Source organism: Mus pahari, chromosome 14 (assembly GCF_900095145.1).
Source record: "Mus pahari chromosome 14, PAHARI_EIJ_v1.1, whole genome shotgun sequence".
Classification (NCBI taxonomy): Eukaryota; Metazoa; Chordata; class Mammalia; order Rodentia; family Muridae; genus Mus; species Mus pahari.
Genome location: NC_034603.1, coordinates 86488961 through 86508455, shown reverse-complemented (window position 1 = coordinate 86508455; position 19495 = coordinate 86488961). Strand labels below are relative to the sequence as shown.

General features: G+C 54.0%; 3 protein-coding genes across 5 annotated transcripts in view; 1 reads left to right on the top strand and 2 right to left on the bottom strand.

Moving 5' to 3' along the window:
* The window catches only part of Slc26a11 (solute carrier family 26 member 11), a 19662-nt gene extending 11723 nt beyond the window's left edge, over positions 1-7939 (bottom strand). The window contains exons 1-6 of the mRNA XM_029546248.1: positions 7867-7939; positions 6548-6756; positions 5388-5580; positions 4259-4344; positions 1486-1565; positions 444-586 (exon numbers count right to left, since the gene is read on the bottom strand). Coding sequence (XP_029402108.1) covers positions 444-586; positions 1486-1565; positions 4259-4344; positions 5388-5580; positions 6548-6730 — 685 coding nt within the window. The 5' untranslated portion in view covers positions 6731-6756; positions 7867-7939. The remainder of the gene's footprint in view (positions 1-443; positions 587-1485; positions 1566-4258; positions 4345-5387; positions 5581-6547; positions 6757-7866) is intronic.
* Positions 7940-8017: 78 nt separating this feature from the next.
* Sgsh (N-sulfoglucosamine sulfohydrolase) lies at positions 8018-19366 on the top strand. Of its 2 annotated transcripts, none has more exons than XM_029546583.1 (8): positions 8018-8108; positions 10555-10715; positions 12001-12106; positions 12526-12613; positions 12888-13044; positions 13399-13480; positions 15126-15329; positions 16043-19366. In XM_029546583.1, the coding sequence occupies exons 1-8, from the start codon at positions 8021-8023 to the stop codon at positions 16600-16602; spliced, it is 1446 nt and encodes a 481-aa protein (XP_029402443.1). In that variant the 5' UTR covers positions 8018-8020; the 3' UTR covers positions 16603-19366. The 2 variants fall into 2 exon arrangements, with proteins under 2 accessions (XP_029402443.1, XP_021069175.1); XM_021213516.2 differs by having other exon boundaries at positions 12463-12613.
* Positions 17444-19495, bottom strand: part of Card14 (caspase recruitment domain family member 14) — a 36472-nt gene continuing 34420 nt past the window's right edge. Inside the window, exons 22-23 of one of the 2 annotated variants that reach the window (XM_021213466.1) lie at positions 18828-18943; positions 17444-18285 (exon numbers count right to left, since the gene is read on the bottom strand). In XM_021213466.1, the coding sequence (XP_021069125.1) occupies positions 18081-18285; positions 18828-18943 (321 nt within the window). In that variant the 3' untranslated portion in view covers positions 17444-18080. The remainder of the gene's footprint in view (positions 18286-18827; positions 18944-19495) is intronic. The other variant, XM_029546582.1, reaches the window with a different exon arrangement.

Here is a 19495-nt window from a genome sequence, read left to right as displayed (position 1 = left end):
TGGCTGGGGCAACTGAGATAATTGCCTGGCTAGCTGTCAGGCGGAGGAACAGAAGACCCTCAGCTGCCCTAAGAGAACAAAGGCTCTTTACTAGCCACATTCCTAATGATCTGGGGAACAGGTTTTGGGGAAGTGTTAAAGTTGGAGCTCCACAGCGCCACCACGCCCAGCTAGGGACTTAGTTTTTTTCTGCTGCTATTTTGAGCTACTGACTCTGCAGAGGCACCCATCCCACAGTGGGGTCAGCACACCTCTAGTCTCTGACCACCAGATGGCAGCAATAGCGTCCCCGCTGCACTGACAACCACGCCTCAAAACTGCCTGCAGCCCTGTGTCTCAAGCTCAGCACAGCTGGGAAGGCCCTATACCCAAAGCCCCGCCCACAGCCCCGCCCACGGCACGCCCGCAGTGGAACTGGCTCCTCTACCAGCAGGTCCCCTCACCTGTTGTGACAGTCCACACCAGTCCACGGCTGAACCTCACGGCAAGGGGCATCTCCGGATGTGGAGGAGGCATGTGTTCCCGCATAAACTTCAGCACAAGCAGCAGCACCATGGAGGCCAGTCCCAGGACGGCGTCGCCCACCCTGCAGAGGGGCGGTGGGGGGTGGGTGCAGGGGGAAGGGGGAGGGGAACCGAGACGGAAGGGGATGGGAGGAGGAGAGGAGAGAGGAGTGGCAGGGGAGGGAGTGGAGGGCAAGGAGGCGGGCAGTCAGTATGGGCTCAGTTTATGGCTGCTCTTTTCCTTTACTGAGCCAGGGTTTATCTATACAGTTCTTGAACTTGTAATCCTCCTGCCTCAGCATCCCGAATGACAGGATGACAGACAAGAGAATAGCTCTCAGTGGTAACTTTTGCTGCAAGTCCCTCTCCCTGCACCACCATTATTCACTACTTCTGAATAATCTCTATTCTATTTCAGAATCTCTGTCTCTATTTTATTTCAGAGCTACTCTGGCCTACGAAGGCCACACCCCTGTGAGGGCTGGGAGGTGAGAGGCTCCTCATCATCATGGTAACTGGACTATTGGCCCAGTTTTCCAGTCACGAGTCTATGGATGCTTAGTCTGTTCCCGAGGTTTGGAGACCTTGGGTTTACATAGTCAGTGACACCCTGCCCACTGCACTACCCTTAATGAGTGTGAATAACCAGTCTCACTCCCCTGCCTCCACCAGGGCAGACAGGAAGCACCCTGCCACTGGCTTCAAACCCTGGGGAGCCCAGCAGATTGCCCTGAGCTTGGTTGGCTCCCCAAATAATTTCTGGCATAATGGAAGGCTGTCCGCACTGCCCAGGTCCTTGCTACAATGTTGCTGACACTGGGGTGTGGCCTGCCCTGGGTGTCTGCTCATCTAACTTGCGGCAGGGTGATGGAAGAGCTCTGCTTCTCAGGGCCCATGTGAGAAAGAACAAGTGTCACCTGGATGGGGATGAAGGTGGGGGTGGCGAGGGCATCTGGAAGGAAGGACATAAGCCAACAGGTACCTGGTCTCTCCGATGTGGAGGAAGGTGTGGTACACCTGGAGGAAGAACTGCCGGGGGATTTTCTGCAATCCCAGCAGGTTCTGTTCAAACAGAAGAACCATCAGATCGTCCACCAAAGGCCAGCTCCTCACACACTCTCCCCTGCCTCTCCCTCTCTCTCCATCAGGAGACCCCTGGAGTCTCATGCTGGACCTCCAGTCCCCAAGTCCATGCTGTCTTTGGCTCCCAAGAGACTACCAGATGATTCCTACAGGCCCCAAAAGCCATAGAGTGGAGTTCTTTTAATACAAACAAAATGCCAGTGTGGGACACCCCAAAGCAGGGAAACCAGCTCTGCTGCTGTGTGGTCAGACACTGGCCCAAAGTCATGGCTGTCACTTGTAGCACTGCCCCCACCAACCAGAAGGAAAAATCACACCAGCCACAACGCCATACGCCCACCACTGGGCAGGCAGGGCTTCCAATCCCTGGTTTTGTTCTTCATCACTCGAGGTCTGGGGGTTGGGGGGGGGGGTGACACGCTGTGCTAGCCTGACACTGATGCAAACACTGTGAGGTGTGGTACTCTAGGCAAGTAAGCAGAGATGCATTCTGGGTCTCAGGGGACTCGTGTCCTGGCCATGTCAGACGGTTGCAGGTCACGATCTAATCATGTTTTTTTTGTTGTTGTTGTTGTTGTTTTAAAGATTTATTTATTTATTCATTCATTTATTTATTTTATATGAGTACACTGTAGCTGTCTTCAGACACACCAGAAGAGGGCATTGGATCCACCATGTGGTTGCTGGGAATTGAACACAGGACCTCTGGAAGAGCAGTCAGTGCTCTTAACCACTGAGCCATCTCTCCAGCCGCTAATCACATTTTTAAAAAAAACCCGGTGGGCAGCTAGGATTACAAAACTGGGTATAGAGAAGGATCCACCTGTTGGCATTACGATCCCACAAGAGACCATTCAATTCCCACGAGGGAAGGGAGAAAATAAAAACATACTCTACTTTTGTACTAAAAATGAATTAGGTTGTTTCCCAAGTAAAGACAGGGACTCCCAGAAAAGACACTGGCACACCCTGACGTGTGTATGTGACTCCTCCTCACACACCCCCACATCTTGCTATGCTGTTTGTTTTAAAGTGGAGCTTGTCATCTAAATGTCTGGTGTCCCTTGGGAGTTAGACATGTGAAAATGTGACCTGGTGCCTCAAAATCAGGGTTGAAGAAAGAAAAGAAGAAAGAAAAGAAAAAAGGAAGAAAGAAAACGCTGAGCCGGTCAGTGGTGCTGCACGCCTTTAATCCCAGCTCTTGGGAGGCAGAGGCAGGCAGATTTCTGAGTTTGAGGCCAGCCTGGTCTACAGAGTGAGTTCCAGGACAGCTAGGGCTACACAGAGAAACCCGGTCTCGAAAAACCAAACAAAAACAAAAACAAAAACAAAAACAAACAAACAAACAAAACGCTGGCCAGCGCACACACATACCTATACTCCTATCCTAGATTCCCAGGCCTCACAGAGAGGCAGAGCAGCCCTGGCCTTGTGGCAATACAAGGTGGTGACACAGAGTCACGAGCCAGGGGTGCGTCCCCGAGTGGGCTGTGAGGGGCCCAGGCCGCCAAGTGTAGGATAGGGTTCGGTTCCACTCTGCACATTCGTGCTGGCTGCACGGACACTTTACACCACAGTCCAATCCTAGGGCTGGCAAATTCTACCCTCAAGTAACTCAAGACCACGAGTTTTAGCACTTTTTAAAGATATCTTACAGACTGCTTTAAACAAAGCAAAACAAAACAAAACAAAACTGGTGTACTTAATAAATAGTAAAGAGCAGGAGAGACCACAGCAGCAAAGCCACGCATGGAGGTCAGATCCAGGGCATGACTTACTGCTGGAGCCTGGCAGTTGGCTGGCAACCACGAGTCTCCCAAGGAATTGGTCGTAAAGATAGGACAGAAACGCACCAGGCACCCGGGCGCAGACACAATAAAGTCAGGGTAGGCGGCATGACCATCAGTCTATACCTCCGTTAGTGTGATGGTTTGTATATGCTAGGCCCAGGGAGTGGCACTATTAGAAGGTGTGACCCTGTTGGTGTAGCTGTGACACTGTGGGTGTGGGCTTTAAGACCCTCATCCTAGGGGCTTGAGAGATGGCTCAGCAGTAGAGCAGTGATTGCTCTTCAAAAGGTCCTGAGTTCAATTCCTAGCCACCACATGGTGGCTCACAACCACCCATAATAGTGTGTGTGAAGACAGCAACAGTGTATTTATTTATAATAATAAATAAATCTTTGGGCTGGAGTGAGCAGGGCTGACTGGAGCCAGCAGAGGTCCTAAATTCAGTTCCCACCAAACACATGAAGGCCCACAACTATCAGTACAGCTACAGTGTACTTACTCATAGACATAAAATAGTCTTAAAAAAAAAAAAAAGACCCTCATCCTAGCTGCCTGGAAGCCAGACTTCCACTAGCAGCCTTCAGATGAAGACGTAGAACTCTCAGCTCTGCCTGCAACATGCTTGCCTGCCTGGACACTGCCCTGCTCCCACCTTGATAATGGACTGAACTTCTGAACCTGTAAGCCAGCCCCAGTTAAATGTTGTCCTTGGCCGTGTCTGTTCACAGCAGTAAAACCCTAACTAAGACACTTAGGAATGTGCCTCTTGGTCCACAGTGAACAGATGGCTGCAGGCCCCATCCAGCATGACTGGTCTTGGTCTAACTCCCAGGCGTGACAGCAGCAGCCACAGAGGCAGAGTCCAGGGGACACTGTGCCTACCTTGATCTGTCCAAAGCCAATTGTGATGCTGGCAGCGGAGGTGAAGCCTTTAATGACAGGGCAGGAGATGAAATCCAGCAGGAACCCTGTGGGCATGAGAAGGGGTGAGACAGCTAATCCACGTTAATCCACTCAGTCTCAGGAGAAGTGTGTGGGCCAGGGGCTGGGCGTAGACTGCAGCCAAGGACTGACGCTGACGGTGCATGGGACATTTTCTTCTAAAGATTTACTTTTTTCAAAAATGTATGTTGTGTGTGTGTGTGTGTGTGTGTGTGTGTGCGCCTGTCTGAGTTTGTGTGCAGGTGTGAACAGAGGCCAGGAGAGGATGCCAGATCCCGTGAAACTCGAGCCTCCACTGGTCCTGAGTTGCCCGTGCGGCTACAGCCAACCCAGGTCCTCTGCTGAAGCAGAGTGGTGCACACTCTTAACTGTGAGCTGTCTGTGGTGGGCTGAGTATGCCTTGCCCAGGGGGTGGCACTATTTGGAGATGTGGCCTTGTTGGAGTAGGTGTGTCACTGTGGGTGTGAGCATTAAAACCCTCATCCTAGCTGCCTGGAAGCCTGTCTGCCTTCCGAACAAGAAGTGAGATTCTCGGCTCCTCCAGCCCCACATCTGCCTGGATGCTGCCCTGCTCCTGCCTTGATGATAATGGACTGAACTTCTGAATCTGTAAGCCAGCCCCAATTAAATGTCCTTTATAAGACTTGCCTTAGTCATGGTGTCTCTCTCTCTCTCTCTCTCTCTCTCTCTCTCTCTCTCTCTGGAACTTGGCTGTCCTGGAACTCACTCTGTAGACCAGGCTAGCCTCGAACTCAGAAATCCGCCTGCCTCTGCCTCCCGAGTGCTGAGATTAAAGGCGTGCGCCACCACTGCCCAGCGGTCATGGTGTCTCTTCACAGCCTAACCAAGACACCATCTTTCCAATTCCACATTCTCGGCATTGTTGGGCGGTAGGGAAGGTCTAGGCTTTGGGGGCTCCAACACTTCTGTCCCCTGCTCACAATACAGTAAAGATGGAGGCTGCCCGGCCCCTGTATACAGAGATGCCCAGAAAAGCAACCCGGGAGGACCTGGCACCCCAGGAGAAGCAGCCTGAAACCACTCCTCACAGCGGAAGGCAGAGTCTTACCCAAATGCAGGAGCCCCATGGCCAGCTGGAGACACCCAGACAGGAAGGCAAGCAGCACGGCATAGGCAGGCTGGCGGAAGGTGTAGAAGGACACCAGAAGAGACATGATAGCGGTGGGGCCCAGAGTCACGTCCCGGGAGGTGCCCAGGAAGAAATACACGAAGCATCCCATGAAGGCGGAGTAGAGGCCGTACTGTTGGGAAAAGACCACAGGGAACACCGGGAGGCCCAGGCTGGTCACTGTGTAGTCTTGCCTCCGTGGTCCACCCTGCACGTGGGCACCCCAGCACACACCAGAGGATGCACCCCTCTCCTTCCATTAACTACCAAAGGAGGGGTTGGGGGGGCCTGTCTGACGGAAGCTCAGAGTCTGTGTGTTTATATTTCTGAGTCTGAGGAAGTGTTTATTATTTTACATTATATTTGCCTGGGTACTCTGCCTGCAATTACATATGTGTACCGCGTGAGTGAGGGTGACCTCAGAGGCCCACGTTAGATCCTCTGTAGCTGGGGTTAGAACTGTTTGTTACGAGCTGCCCCATCTGAGTGCCAGGAACTGAACCCAGGTCCTCTGCAAGAGCAGCAAATGTTCTTAACTGCAGGGCCCTAAGCAATCTTATAAGACCAGCTGTCAGCCGGGCATGGTGGCGCATGCCTTTAATCCCAGCACTTGGGAGGCAGAGGCAGGTGGATTTCTGAGTTCGAGGCCAGCCTGGTCTACAGAGTCAGTTCCAGGACAGCCAGGACTATACAGAGAAACCCCGTCTTGAAAACAAAAACAAAAACAAAACAAAAAGAAAAGACCTGTTGTCTTGTGATTGAGTCTTGCTATGTAACCCTGTGATAGGCTGGTCTTGAACTCTCAACACTCCTGCTCAACACTCCTGCCTCAGCTTCCCAAGTGCTGGAATCTCGAGGCACAAGCCACCAGTACCTGGTCACCATGAAGCATGATTTGGTCCCCAGATGGGAAATCTAGGACCAGCTTGGCACCAAAAATAAGTCGCGTGATAAGAGATTAGACACCAAGGAGCCATCTGGGTCGGACACATGGAAGTGCTGGATTCCATGGTCAGTGTTTCAAACTGTGGACCGACACTGAGGACTAGGAAAGGATCTGGCTGTGGAGAGGGGACAGCTAGCGGGGCCAGTCACTTCACCTGGGGTGGGAGTCCAGCCACTTCTGCATAGGCCAGGGCCTGGGGGATGACGGTGAGTCCCACAGAGAGTCCAGCGATGAAGTCCAGCCTCAGCCACTGCAGAGAGTATTCAGGCAGCCAGGCCAGGAATGGTAGCCTCCTCCTCAGGGCCACACCAGAGCAGCAGCATGTGTCTGGTGCCATGTGCCTGACCCAGACCTTTCACAGAGCTGGGCATGGGTGACATGGACCAGTGATCAGGGGCTGAGGTGAGAGAGGGTGACATTATCTTCCCATAGCCTGCCCTTTGTGGAAGGGAGGCTGAGCCAGGTGGCTAAGTTTACCAAACCACAAGGATATGGAAAAGGAAGCCTGCAATGTGCACATGGGCCTTGACCAAAGGATTCAGGGAGGCCTCTCTTTCCCATCTCTGGGCCACAGCCGCTGACCCCACTGTCCCCAAGCTTTGGTCTCTCCATTATCAACCCCTACCAACAAAACCTCGCAAACTAGCTCTTCAAGGGGTGCCTAAAGAGGACATTTTCACCCCTGAAGAACCCACTCCTTTCTTTTAACCCCCTCCCCAAGGAACCTGACTATCCCAGCCCAGAAAGAAGCAGGTCCTGCAGGCTCAGGCTTCCTCTGGCCGGCAGAGTGTGTGGGTAGGCAGCCAGGAGGCCCTGAGGAGCCAAGAATTACAAGTGTACACCTCACCACCGCAGAGGGCCACCAAGGTGTTAGGACTCCACCCATCACTGAGGGCTGCAGTTGGGGGGAAGAGGGTGGGAGTGTCTCATATCCCTGAAGTCAAGATTTACCCAGCACCCACTTGTGGCATTCATAGCCCAAGGGGGGGGGGCTGAAGATTCTAGTTTGTTTTCCAAAGACTAACTGAAGCTCCCAAATTAATTCTAGGTAGGTAGCATCCGCTAAGATCCTGGCGAACAGACACACACACACACACACACACACACACACACACACACACGTCCCAGCCCATAGCTGACTCATTACTGGTCCACGAGCCCCAGCCTTTGAAGTGACACTCTGGACAAAATCCACTCCTCCCCACCCCCACGCCGCCGCTAGCGCGGGATCCTGGGATCGGGGGTTGGGGGGCATTGGGGGGGGCAACGGAGGCTGAGGTCCCAGTGGGGAACACAAACAAGTCTGAGAACCTGGAGTAAGGTGGCCCGGACTCCAATGGGTCGCGGTAGGGAGGGTCCCCCGGAGTAGGGCTCATCCGGGGACTCAGCGCTGGCCCCACGCCCACAGCTCCTGGTGACCCCAGCCCACGCCGCCACGCACTCCCTCTGTTCATTACACGGACCCAGACTCACCCACCGGACGCTGAGGCTCGGGGTCTTCCGAAGTGGCGGTAGCTGAGTCCACAGGAATCTCAGAAACAGAGTGGGCAGGACTGGGCGGGGCCTACCGTGCACGTGACCGTGGGGAGGGGACGAGCCGGAACCGCTTACCCGGACCGGCGCCGCCATGCACCGCCCGGGACTGGCCTGCTGCACAGTGCTGTTGGTCCTGGGACTCTGCGGCGCGCACTCGCGCAACGTACTGCTGATAGTTGGTGAGTGCCGCCGTCCCTGGCACGGCCACCTGCTGCTGCCCCCAGAAGCGGCCACTCGGCTCTCCCCCGCCACTGGCCCGTGCTGACCCCGGCGCGCCCCAGTTTCTTGTGGAGCCTCCTGTTGCAGGTCTCTTCCTGGTGACTCTAAATGCATCAGGCTTTCCAGCTCCTGCCCTCCCCAGTCTGGCTCAGCACTCCCACATCTGTAGTCAAAGCTGCCAGGGAGACCCAGTTGGGCCCCGGCTACTCATGCTCGGTGGCTTGCAGCGCAAAGGGGTTCACAGATCTCTGAGAAGGTTTCAGAAAAGAGAATAGCCCGAGTCCCCGAGTTTTTGCAGGATGTCCTGGTCAGTTCTTTTACCTCCTGTCCCAAAAGTACTGCATTGCCCACGCAAACTCCCTCAGCCCCTCTTAGAAACCACCAAGTTCCTCCTGCATTCATGAGACTTCCTGTTTGAGTGATCTGTGCCTGGCTTGTGACAGCCCAGGCCTTCTGAGGTCTGGCCCTGGGCCAGGCCCACTCTTCTGATAAACTTTGTGGTGTCTGGGCAGACCAGTTGGTTAATTGTAACATAAACAGTGCTGTCTTAGCAGCACTACCTCCAGTCTCCCCGAGGATAGTCGGGAAGATCTATCCCAGGGTGCACATCACGGGATAGGATTGGTGCTGGATCCCCTGGAGCCAGTCTGTGTGGCTCTGGAATTTCAGTCCTGCCTCAGCTTGGACAGCGATCACAACAAAACCTGACAGGCTCGGGGCTAGAGAGGTGGCTCAGTGGTTAGAACTGGCCACTCTTCCAGAAGACACAGGTTCAATATCCAGAACCCACATGGTGGCTCACAGCGATCTATAACTGTTGTATATATACATTCAGGGGAAATACCGACAAAGCAGAAGATAAAGATTCGCACGCACGCACGCACGCACGCATGCCACACTACCCGCCAGGTTTTTAACAAACAAATGTCTAACAATTTCATCCTATGGAGAGACTGCATTCAGAGAGCCAGCTCCTCTGTTTCTGAGGAGACCTTCCTGGCCTGTTGATGGCACCTGTCTCATCTCCTAACATGAAAGAGAAATGCCACAGTTCTGTCCGATTGGACCCCCTCCCCCTCACTTAATTGTTGATTTAAATAATGACAGCAGGAATTTTAGGACTGAATTCAGTCTGGATCAGGGTCAGAGGCAAGAGCTGAGACCTCTGTGTGCAAGCAGCATGGCTTCCTGGCATGCAACAAAAGGCACATGTGCCTGTCTTCCTCCCTGTCCTTCTGTCTGTCTTCCTCCCTGTCCTGCCGTCTGTTCTCCCATCTGATTTCCTGCCTGTCTTCCCACCTGTCTTCCTCCCTGTCCTCCCGCCTGTCTTCCTCCCTGTCCTTCTGTCTGTCTTCCTCCCTGTCCTCCTGTCTGTCCTCCCGTCTGTCCTCCCGTCTATCCTCCTGTCTGTCCTCCTGCCTGTCTTCCTCCCTGTCCTCCAGCCTATCTTCCTCCCTGTCCTCCTGTCTGTACTCCCGTCTGTCCTCCCGTCTATCCTCCTGTCTGTCCTCCTGCCAGTCCTCCTGCCTGCTCAGCTGTCATTGGTTCTTGCCCGAGTGGTCCAGCGGGGTGGAGGATGGTGGCTGGACTGGAGGCTGGGCATCCACCTTTGTTCAGGGACTGCATTGCCTCTGAGGCAGGTGAATGACATGTTGCTCCTGGGTTCCCACTGGGTAGCTCTGGGGAACTCCTGCAGGGCTGTGGGTGCTGCATGTCATCTCTCACACTTCTGGTGCCTCCTGAGGGGTCGAGGGTCAGAAGTAGACAATGTGCATGGCAGTCTCTGAATGAGGCAGAGGTGTGTTGTACACACACACACACACACACACACACAAGCACGCACACACCACTCAGCTGTGTCCTGGGCGTGTCTCTCCTGGCTGACTGTCACTTGTGAGATAGAGTGTGCAGAGCCCAGGGAGGCCCAGTAGCCTGCAGGGATTACATTCAGCCACCACCTACTAACACGCCTGCATGGACGCCAGTCTGTTGGGGTGTGAGTGCCTCAGGGTAGCCTACCTGTTAACATTCCCACCTGAGTTTCCTGTGTTGGGTCCCCTGAAAACATTGGTGTCTTCTCTCCCTGCTAACATATCACCCAGGGATCTTGCCTACCTGTGTGTTTCCTGCTTGCTCACAAACTCCTATATTGGCATCACACCCCTCAGGTGTCCCTTCTTCTGGGAATGTCTTTTTTTTTTTTTTTTTTTTTTTTTTGGTTTTTCGAGACAGGGTTTCTCTGTGCAGCCCTGGCTGTCCTGAGTGCTGGGATTAAAGGTGTGCGCCACCACGCCCAGCTTCTGGGAATGTCTTATCCAACTCCTGAGTATCACAGGGATACCCTGGGTCCCCCCACACTGTCCCTCCTGACCCCAGCCAACACGCCCTCTGCTCTGTCTTCCTCAGCTGATGACGGAGGCTTTGAGAGCGGTGTATACAACAACACCGCCATTGCCACCCCTCACCTGGACGCCCTGGCCCGCCACAGCCTTATCTTCCGTAATGCCTTCGCGTCTGTCAGCAGCTGTTCCCCGAGCCGTGCCAGCCTCCTCACCGGCCTGCCCCAGGTGAGGTGGCTAGTGGGATGGAGGTGGGGATGGGGGGGGTGGCGGGGAGTGGATAGGTGATGACTCTAGGGCCCAGGCCTCTGCCTCGGGGAGACCCCGCTCTCCCCTGGGAGGTGCTGCCTGGTTTCTCTTGCGTCCTTAGGGGCGGGTACTGCACAGAGGTCTCGGGTACAGCCAGGGCTCTGTCTCCACACCCCTCAGTTCAGCTGGCTCTGCTGCGCTGCCTGAGGCCATGAGTGAATATGTACCTCTTAGTGCCTTAGTGTCCTCATCTGAGATGTGAGCACAGTAAGGTGTCACTAGAAGGTCATTGTGGGCGTAGGTCAAGCACGGCTCTGGGCTTTGCGGATTTGCAGGGGAAGTGCTCAGCACGGAGCCTGCCCACCTCCTGCCCCGGGGGGGGGGGGTGTCAGGCATTTCCTTTTTCCATTGTTAGGGTAAAGTACATAAAACATAAAACTTGCCATCTTAACAGCTTTCCAGTGCAGTCCGTGGTGTGAGATTCGCTCACATGACTGCAGCCACTCCTCCATCCGCCTCTAGGACTTGCTTTCACTGACCCCACCCACCCCAATTCCTGCCAGACCCCTTCTCTGTTGTTTCTGAATCTGACAACGCTAGGGCTCTCTTGAAGGTGGACTCACCCGCTGTTCAGCTTTTGTGACAGGCTGTGACACTGAGCTTAGCATCTCTGTGGCCCATATCAGAATTTACTAGATCCTTTGCAAGATCTGTATTATCTTTAATCTCAGCAATTGGGAGACAGAGCCACGTAGATCTCTGTGTTTACAGCCAGCCAGGATTACAGAGTTCCAGGACAGCCAGGGCTACCACATACAGAGACCCTGCATCAATGTTTCATGTTTTAAAGTTTTAAAGGACATTTTAAAATTTAAACTGTGTGAGCGGGTGAGGTGGAACACACCATACACATCACAGTGAGTCTCTGGAGGTCAGAGACAGCTTGTGGGAACCGGTCCTCTCCTCACACCACGTGGGTGTCAGGGATGGACTCAGGTCGCCCTTGGGCTGAGTGTTTTTCCACGTGAGCCGTCTCGCACAGCCCCCAACCCTTTTACAGAGACAGGGCCTAGACCAGGCTTGCCTCCAGTTCACTGTGCAGCGGGGGCACATCCTCCCTGGTTCCTTTCCTCCTCTGGCTGGTGTCCCCTGTCACAAGAGGGAGACCAGGGTGGAGTTCCCCTGGGCCAGCATCCACAGGGGTCCTGGGATGAGCTGTGGGGTGTCTGAGCCCAGCCTCACAGATGGGCACCTTCATCTACAGCATCAGAATGGCATGTATGGGCTGCACCAGGATGTGCATCACTTCAACTCTTTCGACAAGGTACGGAGCCTACCGCTGCTGCTCAGCCAGGCGGGAGTGCGCACAGGTGAGATGTGGGCAGGGTGGCGCAGGCATGTGGTCCCTCTCTGACCCCTCCCAGCCAAAGCTGGAGGTCTGAGTCACTCTCAACCTATGTAACCTGTTGCTCAGCCAGGCCAGCATGCACACAGGAGAGGTGGGCCTGAGGACAGGATGCAGGTGCAAGGCCACTTTGTGATCCTTCCTAGCCTCTTAGAGAGGGAAGTCCAGGGCTCGGAGTCACCCTCAGCTCATGAGGTCTTCCCTGAGTACTCACCCAAGAGTCAGGCCAAAGCCTCCAAACTACCCATGCCCAGCAGCCACACTTGGACTCTGGACAGACAGACAGACAGACAGACAGACCTCTTGTCCGCCCACCCTCAGGCATCATTGGGAAGAAGCACGTGGGTCCGGAGACCGTGTATCCCTTTGACTTTGCGTTCACAGAGGAGAACAGCTCTGTGATGCAGGTGGGGCGGAACATCACTAGAATTAAACAACTGGTCCGGAAATTTCTGCAGACTCAGGATGACAGGTAAGGAGGACTCTGTCCTGTTAGCCCTCTGGGGTAGCCAGACCTCTCAATAGTAGACTTAGACTGTCATCCCAGGGTCCACCGTTGACTGTGGCAGGGGCAGAGGAAAACATTCTGCATACCCAGAAGAAGAGAGGGAAGGGGGAACTGAGGCAGTGAGGGAGACAGGGTGCCGGTGGGCATGAGCCTTGCCAAAGTGTGTCTGTCTAAGAATTGGGTCTCTCGTGGTCGAGACAGTGGCCTGGTCTTGACTGATCCCCTCCCCTACATGCAGGCCCTTCTTTCTCTACGTGGCTTTTCATGACCCTCACCGCTGTGGGCACTCCCAGCCTCAGTATGGAGCCTTCTGTGAGAAGTTCGGCAACGGGGAGAGTGGAATGGGGTACATTCCAGACTGGACACCCCAGATCTACGACCCTCAGGATGTGATGGTAGGAGGGACCCTTGCAGTGTTCCCAAGGCATGCAACCCAACTTCCTCTAAACCCCGGGCCCTGCCCTCCTGACAGCTTGCAGCCCCTGCCTCCAGGATGTAGTATAGTGTGTATGAGACTTGACTTAGGGGGCTTCAGGTTCGTGGGGGGCGCTGCAGAGAGAGCCCTGGACCCTGGAGATGAAGCGCTGAATGTGCACAGAGTAAAGCTGTTTTGGCTGGTTCATTCATGGGCGTGCGCACGCACTGTACTGCCTTCTACCCAACTAGGAGTCACCCATACATCCCTGTCCCCCCTTTCGTCCCCCCCTCCATCCTGGCTCTGAGATGCTTTGCTCTGATTTCATCCTCAGGTGCCCTACTTTGTCCCGGACACACCAGCAGCCCGCGCTGACCTAGCCGCTCAGTACACCACCATCGGGCGGATGGACCAAGGTGAGTTCCAGTGACTGTGGCTGTCTCTCTCATCATAGGCCAGGGACCTTTAGCCAAGCTGGGCTTCACACAAGTGGAGTCCTGGAAGCAATATAGTGTCTGCCAGGGTTAGTGTTGAAGAGGTTAGACTTAGTGTCTGGGGCTGGGGCCTCAGTTTCCCTTCATGTTGCTGCTTAGCTATGTCTAGACACTTGTGTGTAGCTCTGTTTTTTGTTTTTTGGTCTTTTTTTAATTTTTAAATTTATTTTATTATTATTATTTTTTATTTTATATGGGTATACTGTAGCTGTCTTTAGACACACTAGAAGAGGGCATCGGATCCCATTACAGATGCTTGTGAGCTACCATGTGGTTGCTTGGAATTGAACTCAGGACCTCTGGAAGAGCAGTCAATGCTCCTGTTGGGCCATCTCTCCAGCCTTTTTTTTTTTTTTTTTGGATTTTCAAGACAGGGTTTCTCTGTGTAGCCCTGGCTGTCCTGGAACTCACTCTGTAGACCTGGCTGGCCTCAAACTCACAGAGATCTACCTGCCTCTGTCTCCCAAATGTTGTTTCTTCTTCTTCTCCTCCTCCTCCTCCTCCTCCTCCTCCTTCTTCTTCTTCATATTTAATTTATTTGTGTGGATGTGTTGCCTACGTGTATGTAAGTGCATCACATGCACATAGTGCCCACAGAGGTCCAAAAGGACAATAGATCACCTGGAATGACATTATAGATGGTTGTGAGCCACCACGTGGGCGCTGGGACTCAAACTTGAGTCTTCTGGAAGGGCGGCCAGTGCTCTTCAGTGCTAGGCCATCTCTTCAGCACTGGGCCATCTCTTCAGCTCCAGCTTTTATTTTCATTAGTTAAATTTTTCTTTGTTTTTCATGTGTGTGTGTGTGTGTGTGCATGTTTTCACATGTGTATGGGTGTATAAATGTGTGTGCATACTTTCACATGTGTATGGGTTTGCAGATGTGTGTGTGCATGTGGGGGCCAGAGGTTGATGTTGGAAATCATCCTGTCTCCTTCTTTACTGGGACTGAGTCTGTCATTCAAACCCAGAGCTTGCTGATGATGCTGCTGTCTTGGGAGCCAGCTTCCCCTGGGGATCCCATTTTTCCCTTCCATGGCTGGAATTCCAGACAAGCTCTCTCACCCTGGCAATTGTGTGGGTTTCTGGGATCCAGACTGCGATCCTGATTCCTGCATGTCAAGCACTTTAGCTGCTGATCTGTCTGCCTGGTGCCGTCTCTTCTAAATTAAAACTTATTTTGACTTTTTGAGACAGGGTCTTGTTATAGACCAGGTTAGCCTGGAAATCACTTGATAGCCCAGGCTATCCCTGAATGCCAGAAGGTCCCTAACAGCAGTGTCCTCTCTCAGGCTATATCTGTCTCTTTGCTCCATGGGATAGACACTAGATTCTAAAACAGAAGCCAGCGTGGGGCAGTACCAGCTGCCTCGTATGGCAGCAGCTCTAAGGGATGAGAGGTCCCTTGAAGCCGTGTGACCTGCTCAAGTACAGGAGGTTTGTGGTTTGGGCTAGAGGCTGGCCTTGCAGGAAAGACTGAAGGGGTGTTTGAGGGCCAGGGCGTAATAGAGCCCAGGGGTAAGTGGACACATGTGCCTCTGAGCCTTCTCCCTCCTCCCCATCCTCAGGGGTAGGTCTGGTGCTCCAGGAGCTTCGAGGTGCCGGTGTGCTGAACGACACCCTCATCATCTTCACATCCGACAATGGCATCCCCTTCCCCAGTGGCAGGACCAATCTGTACTGGCCTGGCACAGCCGAGCCTTTGTTGGTGTCATCCCCAGAGCACCCACAACGCTGGGGCCAGGTCAGCGACGCCTACGTGAGCCTTCTAGGTCAGTCTGTCTGTCTGTCTGTCTCACGGGAGGGGAGAAGTGAAGTCCAATGGGACAGCCATGGGTTAGGTTCAGGACTGGTCCTTCACCTGGGTAGGGACAAGACGGCCTCCCCTATTACATGGTGAGAATCAGAGTCACCTGGAGGTGTGTTCTTGTCACGTCACAACCCCCAGAGCGTCTGGTGGGGTCCCAGGCGGTACTGATGGGCTGTGGGTGGCCTACTTGAGAACCATTTCCCCTTTTCTCAGGATCCGGAGCCTCTCATGACTCAGCTCTGAGAGCCTGGTTATCTGGCCCCATACCAGAGATGAGCAAGCATACATGCAGGTGTGAGGAACAGAGGGGCCGAGGAACAGAGGGGCTGAGTCTGTGCCCAGCCCACCTGCTTGGAAAGAGCCCCTGTGTCCTCAGTGGTAGCAAGATAGGTTCCCTCCAGCTCAGGACTTGCTTCTCCATGTGGCCCTAACCCATGAGTGAGGGAACTGAGTGGATGAGCCCTCCCTACCCAGGGTTCCTCTGGTCCATAGGACTTAAAAGATTCTTGGATATCAGCAAGCCAGGGCCTCTGGTTATACTGTTATCAGCTTCACAGGCCAGAGGTGATCCGATCCTACGAGAGCCCTTGGGATTTCCAGAGAAACTCAGATTCAGCCCTTACGAAGGGCTCCCTGCCCTCCAGGAACCACTGCTAAGACGCTGTTCCTTTCCAGATCTTACCCCTACCATCCTGGACTGGTTCTCCATTCCATACCCCAGCTATGCCATCTTTGGCTCAAAGATGATCCAGCTCACAGGCCGATCCCTCCTGCCGGTGCTGGAGGCAGAGCCCCTTTGGACCACTGTCTTCAGCAGCCAGAGCCACCACGAGGTCACCATGTCCTACCCCATGCGCTCCGTGTACCACCAGAACTTCCGCCTCATTCACAACCTCAGCTTCAAGATGCCATTTCCCATCGACCAAGATTTCTACGTCTCGCCGACCTTCCAGGACCTCCTGAACCGCACCACCGCAGGCCAGCCCACCGGCTGGTACAAGGACCTCCACCGTTACTACTACCGGGAACGCTGGGAGCTCTATGACGTCAGCCGGGACCCTCGAGAGACACGGAACCTGGCCGCTGACCCAGACTTGGCTCAAGTGCTGGAGGTGCTGAAAGCTCAGCTTGTCAAGTGGCAGTGGGAGACGCATGATCCCTGGGTGTGCGCCCCCGATGGGGTCCTGGAGGAAAAGCTTACACCTCAGTGCCGACCGCTTCACAATGAGCTCTGACCATCCCCGGGGCACCTGCCAGCCCATCTAGACATGGAGGGAGGGAGCAATGGAGGCAGTGCCAGCAGCTGCACCCCCTACACACCCATCTGAGGAGGCCCCTCTACCATATGGGATGCCATTCCTGCTTCCTGTAGAGGACACTCAAGCATGCACTCCCTAGTTGCTGTCATACCAAGGACACCATTGTCATCATGTTTGCCTGTGCTGGCTCAGGAGTTCTAGGGGGAACCTGGGCATGGCAGAACCCCAAGTTTTGATAGGTGAGTTTTGAGATCTGCCGATGGAGGAGCAGGGTCTGGGGCTCGAAGCTCTCTGGTTTCGGGAACCTGTGGATGTTTTCAAGCCCTTCACCCTAAGAGAAGCTCAGGTTTCTGGGTGCCACATGGGCAGTGGGCAGACCGCACTGACTACTTCAACCAACCTTGGGCTGGAGAGAGCATTCAGTAGGTCTTGACATGGTACCCCCATGAGGTACTCGCTTAGCCAGGGTTCATGCTGTTCTCAGAGGGGTGAGTTTGATCCTGTGGTCTATCTGGGCTCTGCTGTCCTTTCTGAGGGTGACTGAGGAGGACAGGGTGGGACAGTGCTCTCTCTCTGAGTGACACCAAGCAAACCACCTGATTCCAGCTTTTCCCTTCCTTCACTTGCCAAGGGACAGAAGCACAGCCTAGAAATCTAGAGAGGGGCTGTCCCTCCTGCCCCTCTGTCAACTCCACCTCGGGAGGGAGTGAGAGTCATGGGCACCAGTGTCGGAAAAACCTTTTTTACAACAGTATAATCATTCACAGAACTTCATAGTAGCACACTGGATCTTAGGCACCAAGATACAAACACCGTGTCAAAATGACTCAGTTTATGGCTAGGTGGGGGCTTTACCCAAGTGTGGCGCAATGCACCCTGGGAAGGACCGGGGGTCATGTCAGTTTCCAGAGAGAGTTCTTTGCTCACGAAGGGTCAGTTGGCTCTGGGATACGCACCAAAGCAACCTGGGGTTTGGGGTTGGGCACAGAGGCCGTGAGTCAAAGTGCCACTCAAGTCTGTGTGCTACAGCACCTTCATTTGCAGATGTCTGCGGCAGCACCTGGCTGTTAGCAGCCGAGTCAGTCAGCCATGCCTACGGTGCTCCAGAGTCAGGCCCCCGCCCTGGGCAGGGAGGACTGCTCCAGCGAGCTTGCAAGGTTCCTTTGACATCAGAAACGTAAAAGGAAGGGCCAGAACCCACAAAGCTATTCCTGTTGTCACAGAAAGCTGGGGCACTGGCTCTGGCAAGTCTCAGGGAGCACCCCCACATGGCAGAATATTCTCCAGTCCTCCATCAATCCAGGCCATGCTGTGTGAAGGTGGCTTTGTCCTTTGCACCTTGATTTCTGTGAGCACCTGAGGTCAGACCCCGACCAGAGAAGGAAGTGGGATTGTTTGCCAACAGCATTAACAGACACACGGAGGTCCCCACAGTCCCCAGCCAGGTCTGGGCTTCAGCAGGGGCTCTCTGTCCACACCACCTTCTTCTGCTCATCTGCAATGGCCAGGCGCACACAGCTGAGCAGGCTGTCCAGGTCACTCCAGCTGTCGGGGGTCAGGCTGCTGTACAGACACGGCACTCTGTCCAGCTCCCCCTCCTCCTGCCGGGCCACCTCCAGGAACTGCTCCTCCGAGCTGCCAAGCCGATGCAGGCCCTTCCTGCAAAGCAGAGATAGATGTTCAGCTCAAAGACAGCAAGGTAGTCAGGAGAGCACACAGTGGGCTTTAAGACAGCGCACTGTAGGCATCCAGGCCAGAGTCTATAAAAGACTCAGCATGCACCCTTGGGTGTGAGCATGGGAGTCCTATCCAGGGAAGCTCGTGAAGAAGGAAGGACTTGGCTGCAAGCAGCATTCACTGATGGAGTGTGCCAAACAAATTGTACTTCCCAGAGGATACAGGCAGTGGCATGCTTGTCCCAGCCAGACACCGAGGGATGGGGTGGGACCCGGCTTCACAAGCCCCAGGCACTTTGTGCAGCTTTGGTATAAAAAGGACAAGGGACAGGTTCACTCTGGGGGTGGGGGTGGGGTGAGAGCAAGCTAGACCTCTGGCTTGAGGTTGCAAGGACACAACTGGGGCCGGAACTTAGAGAGTTCTAGTATGCTCCCGAAGCACATGACAAGCTTGTCCAGAGCACAGGCACCTGTTTAGACCCTGCTACCCACTCCCTGCTCAGCCCTCCCTCACCAGGCAACTACCTGAGTTTCTTTGCCGTCTTCTCATTGACAGAGACATGGATGATGATGGGGAACATGTCCATCCTGTGTAGGACTCGGACGCTGTCCAGCCGGACATCCAACAGGGCGTGGGTGCTCTTTGGGAGGGCATAGAGAAGCAGGTTAAGCCCTGGGCCTCGGGTCTGGGAGGGACTGAGAGGAAGCTGTGCAGCAGAGCACAGGGCTGTGTGGAAGACACCTGAACAGAGGCAGCGTGGCATCTGCCAGGGTGCCTGCCGTATATCTTCAAGGGTGAAACCCATTTGATTGGTCCCTGGGAAAATCTGGATTTGCAAGCCTTTGGCATTGAGGTAGATTTTGCATGGAGTACAAACCTTAAGAATCAGACAATGCCAGCTGTTGTCCTCCGTGTACGTGTATGCCCGTGTGCATGCACATGCGCCTGTGCGTGCGTGTGTGTGTGCGTGTGTGTGTGTGTGTGTGTGTGTGTGTGTGTGTGTGTTTTCCTTCCTACTCCTTATGGAAGTGTGAAACTTGATGGTTTACTGAGAGCTGTAAAATCTGAGAGTCTTAATGTCTTCATTTATTTCATTTATTAACGAACATCAATCAAATATCCCAAGTTAAGGGAACTGAGGCCAGCATCATCGCGTGGATCCCAAACGGTGGGAACAGGCTTGGGTCTTTCT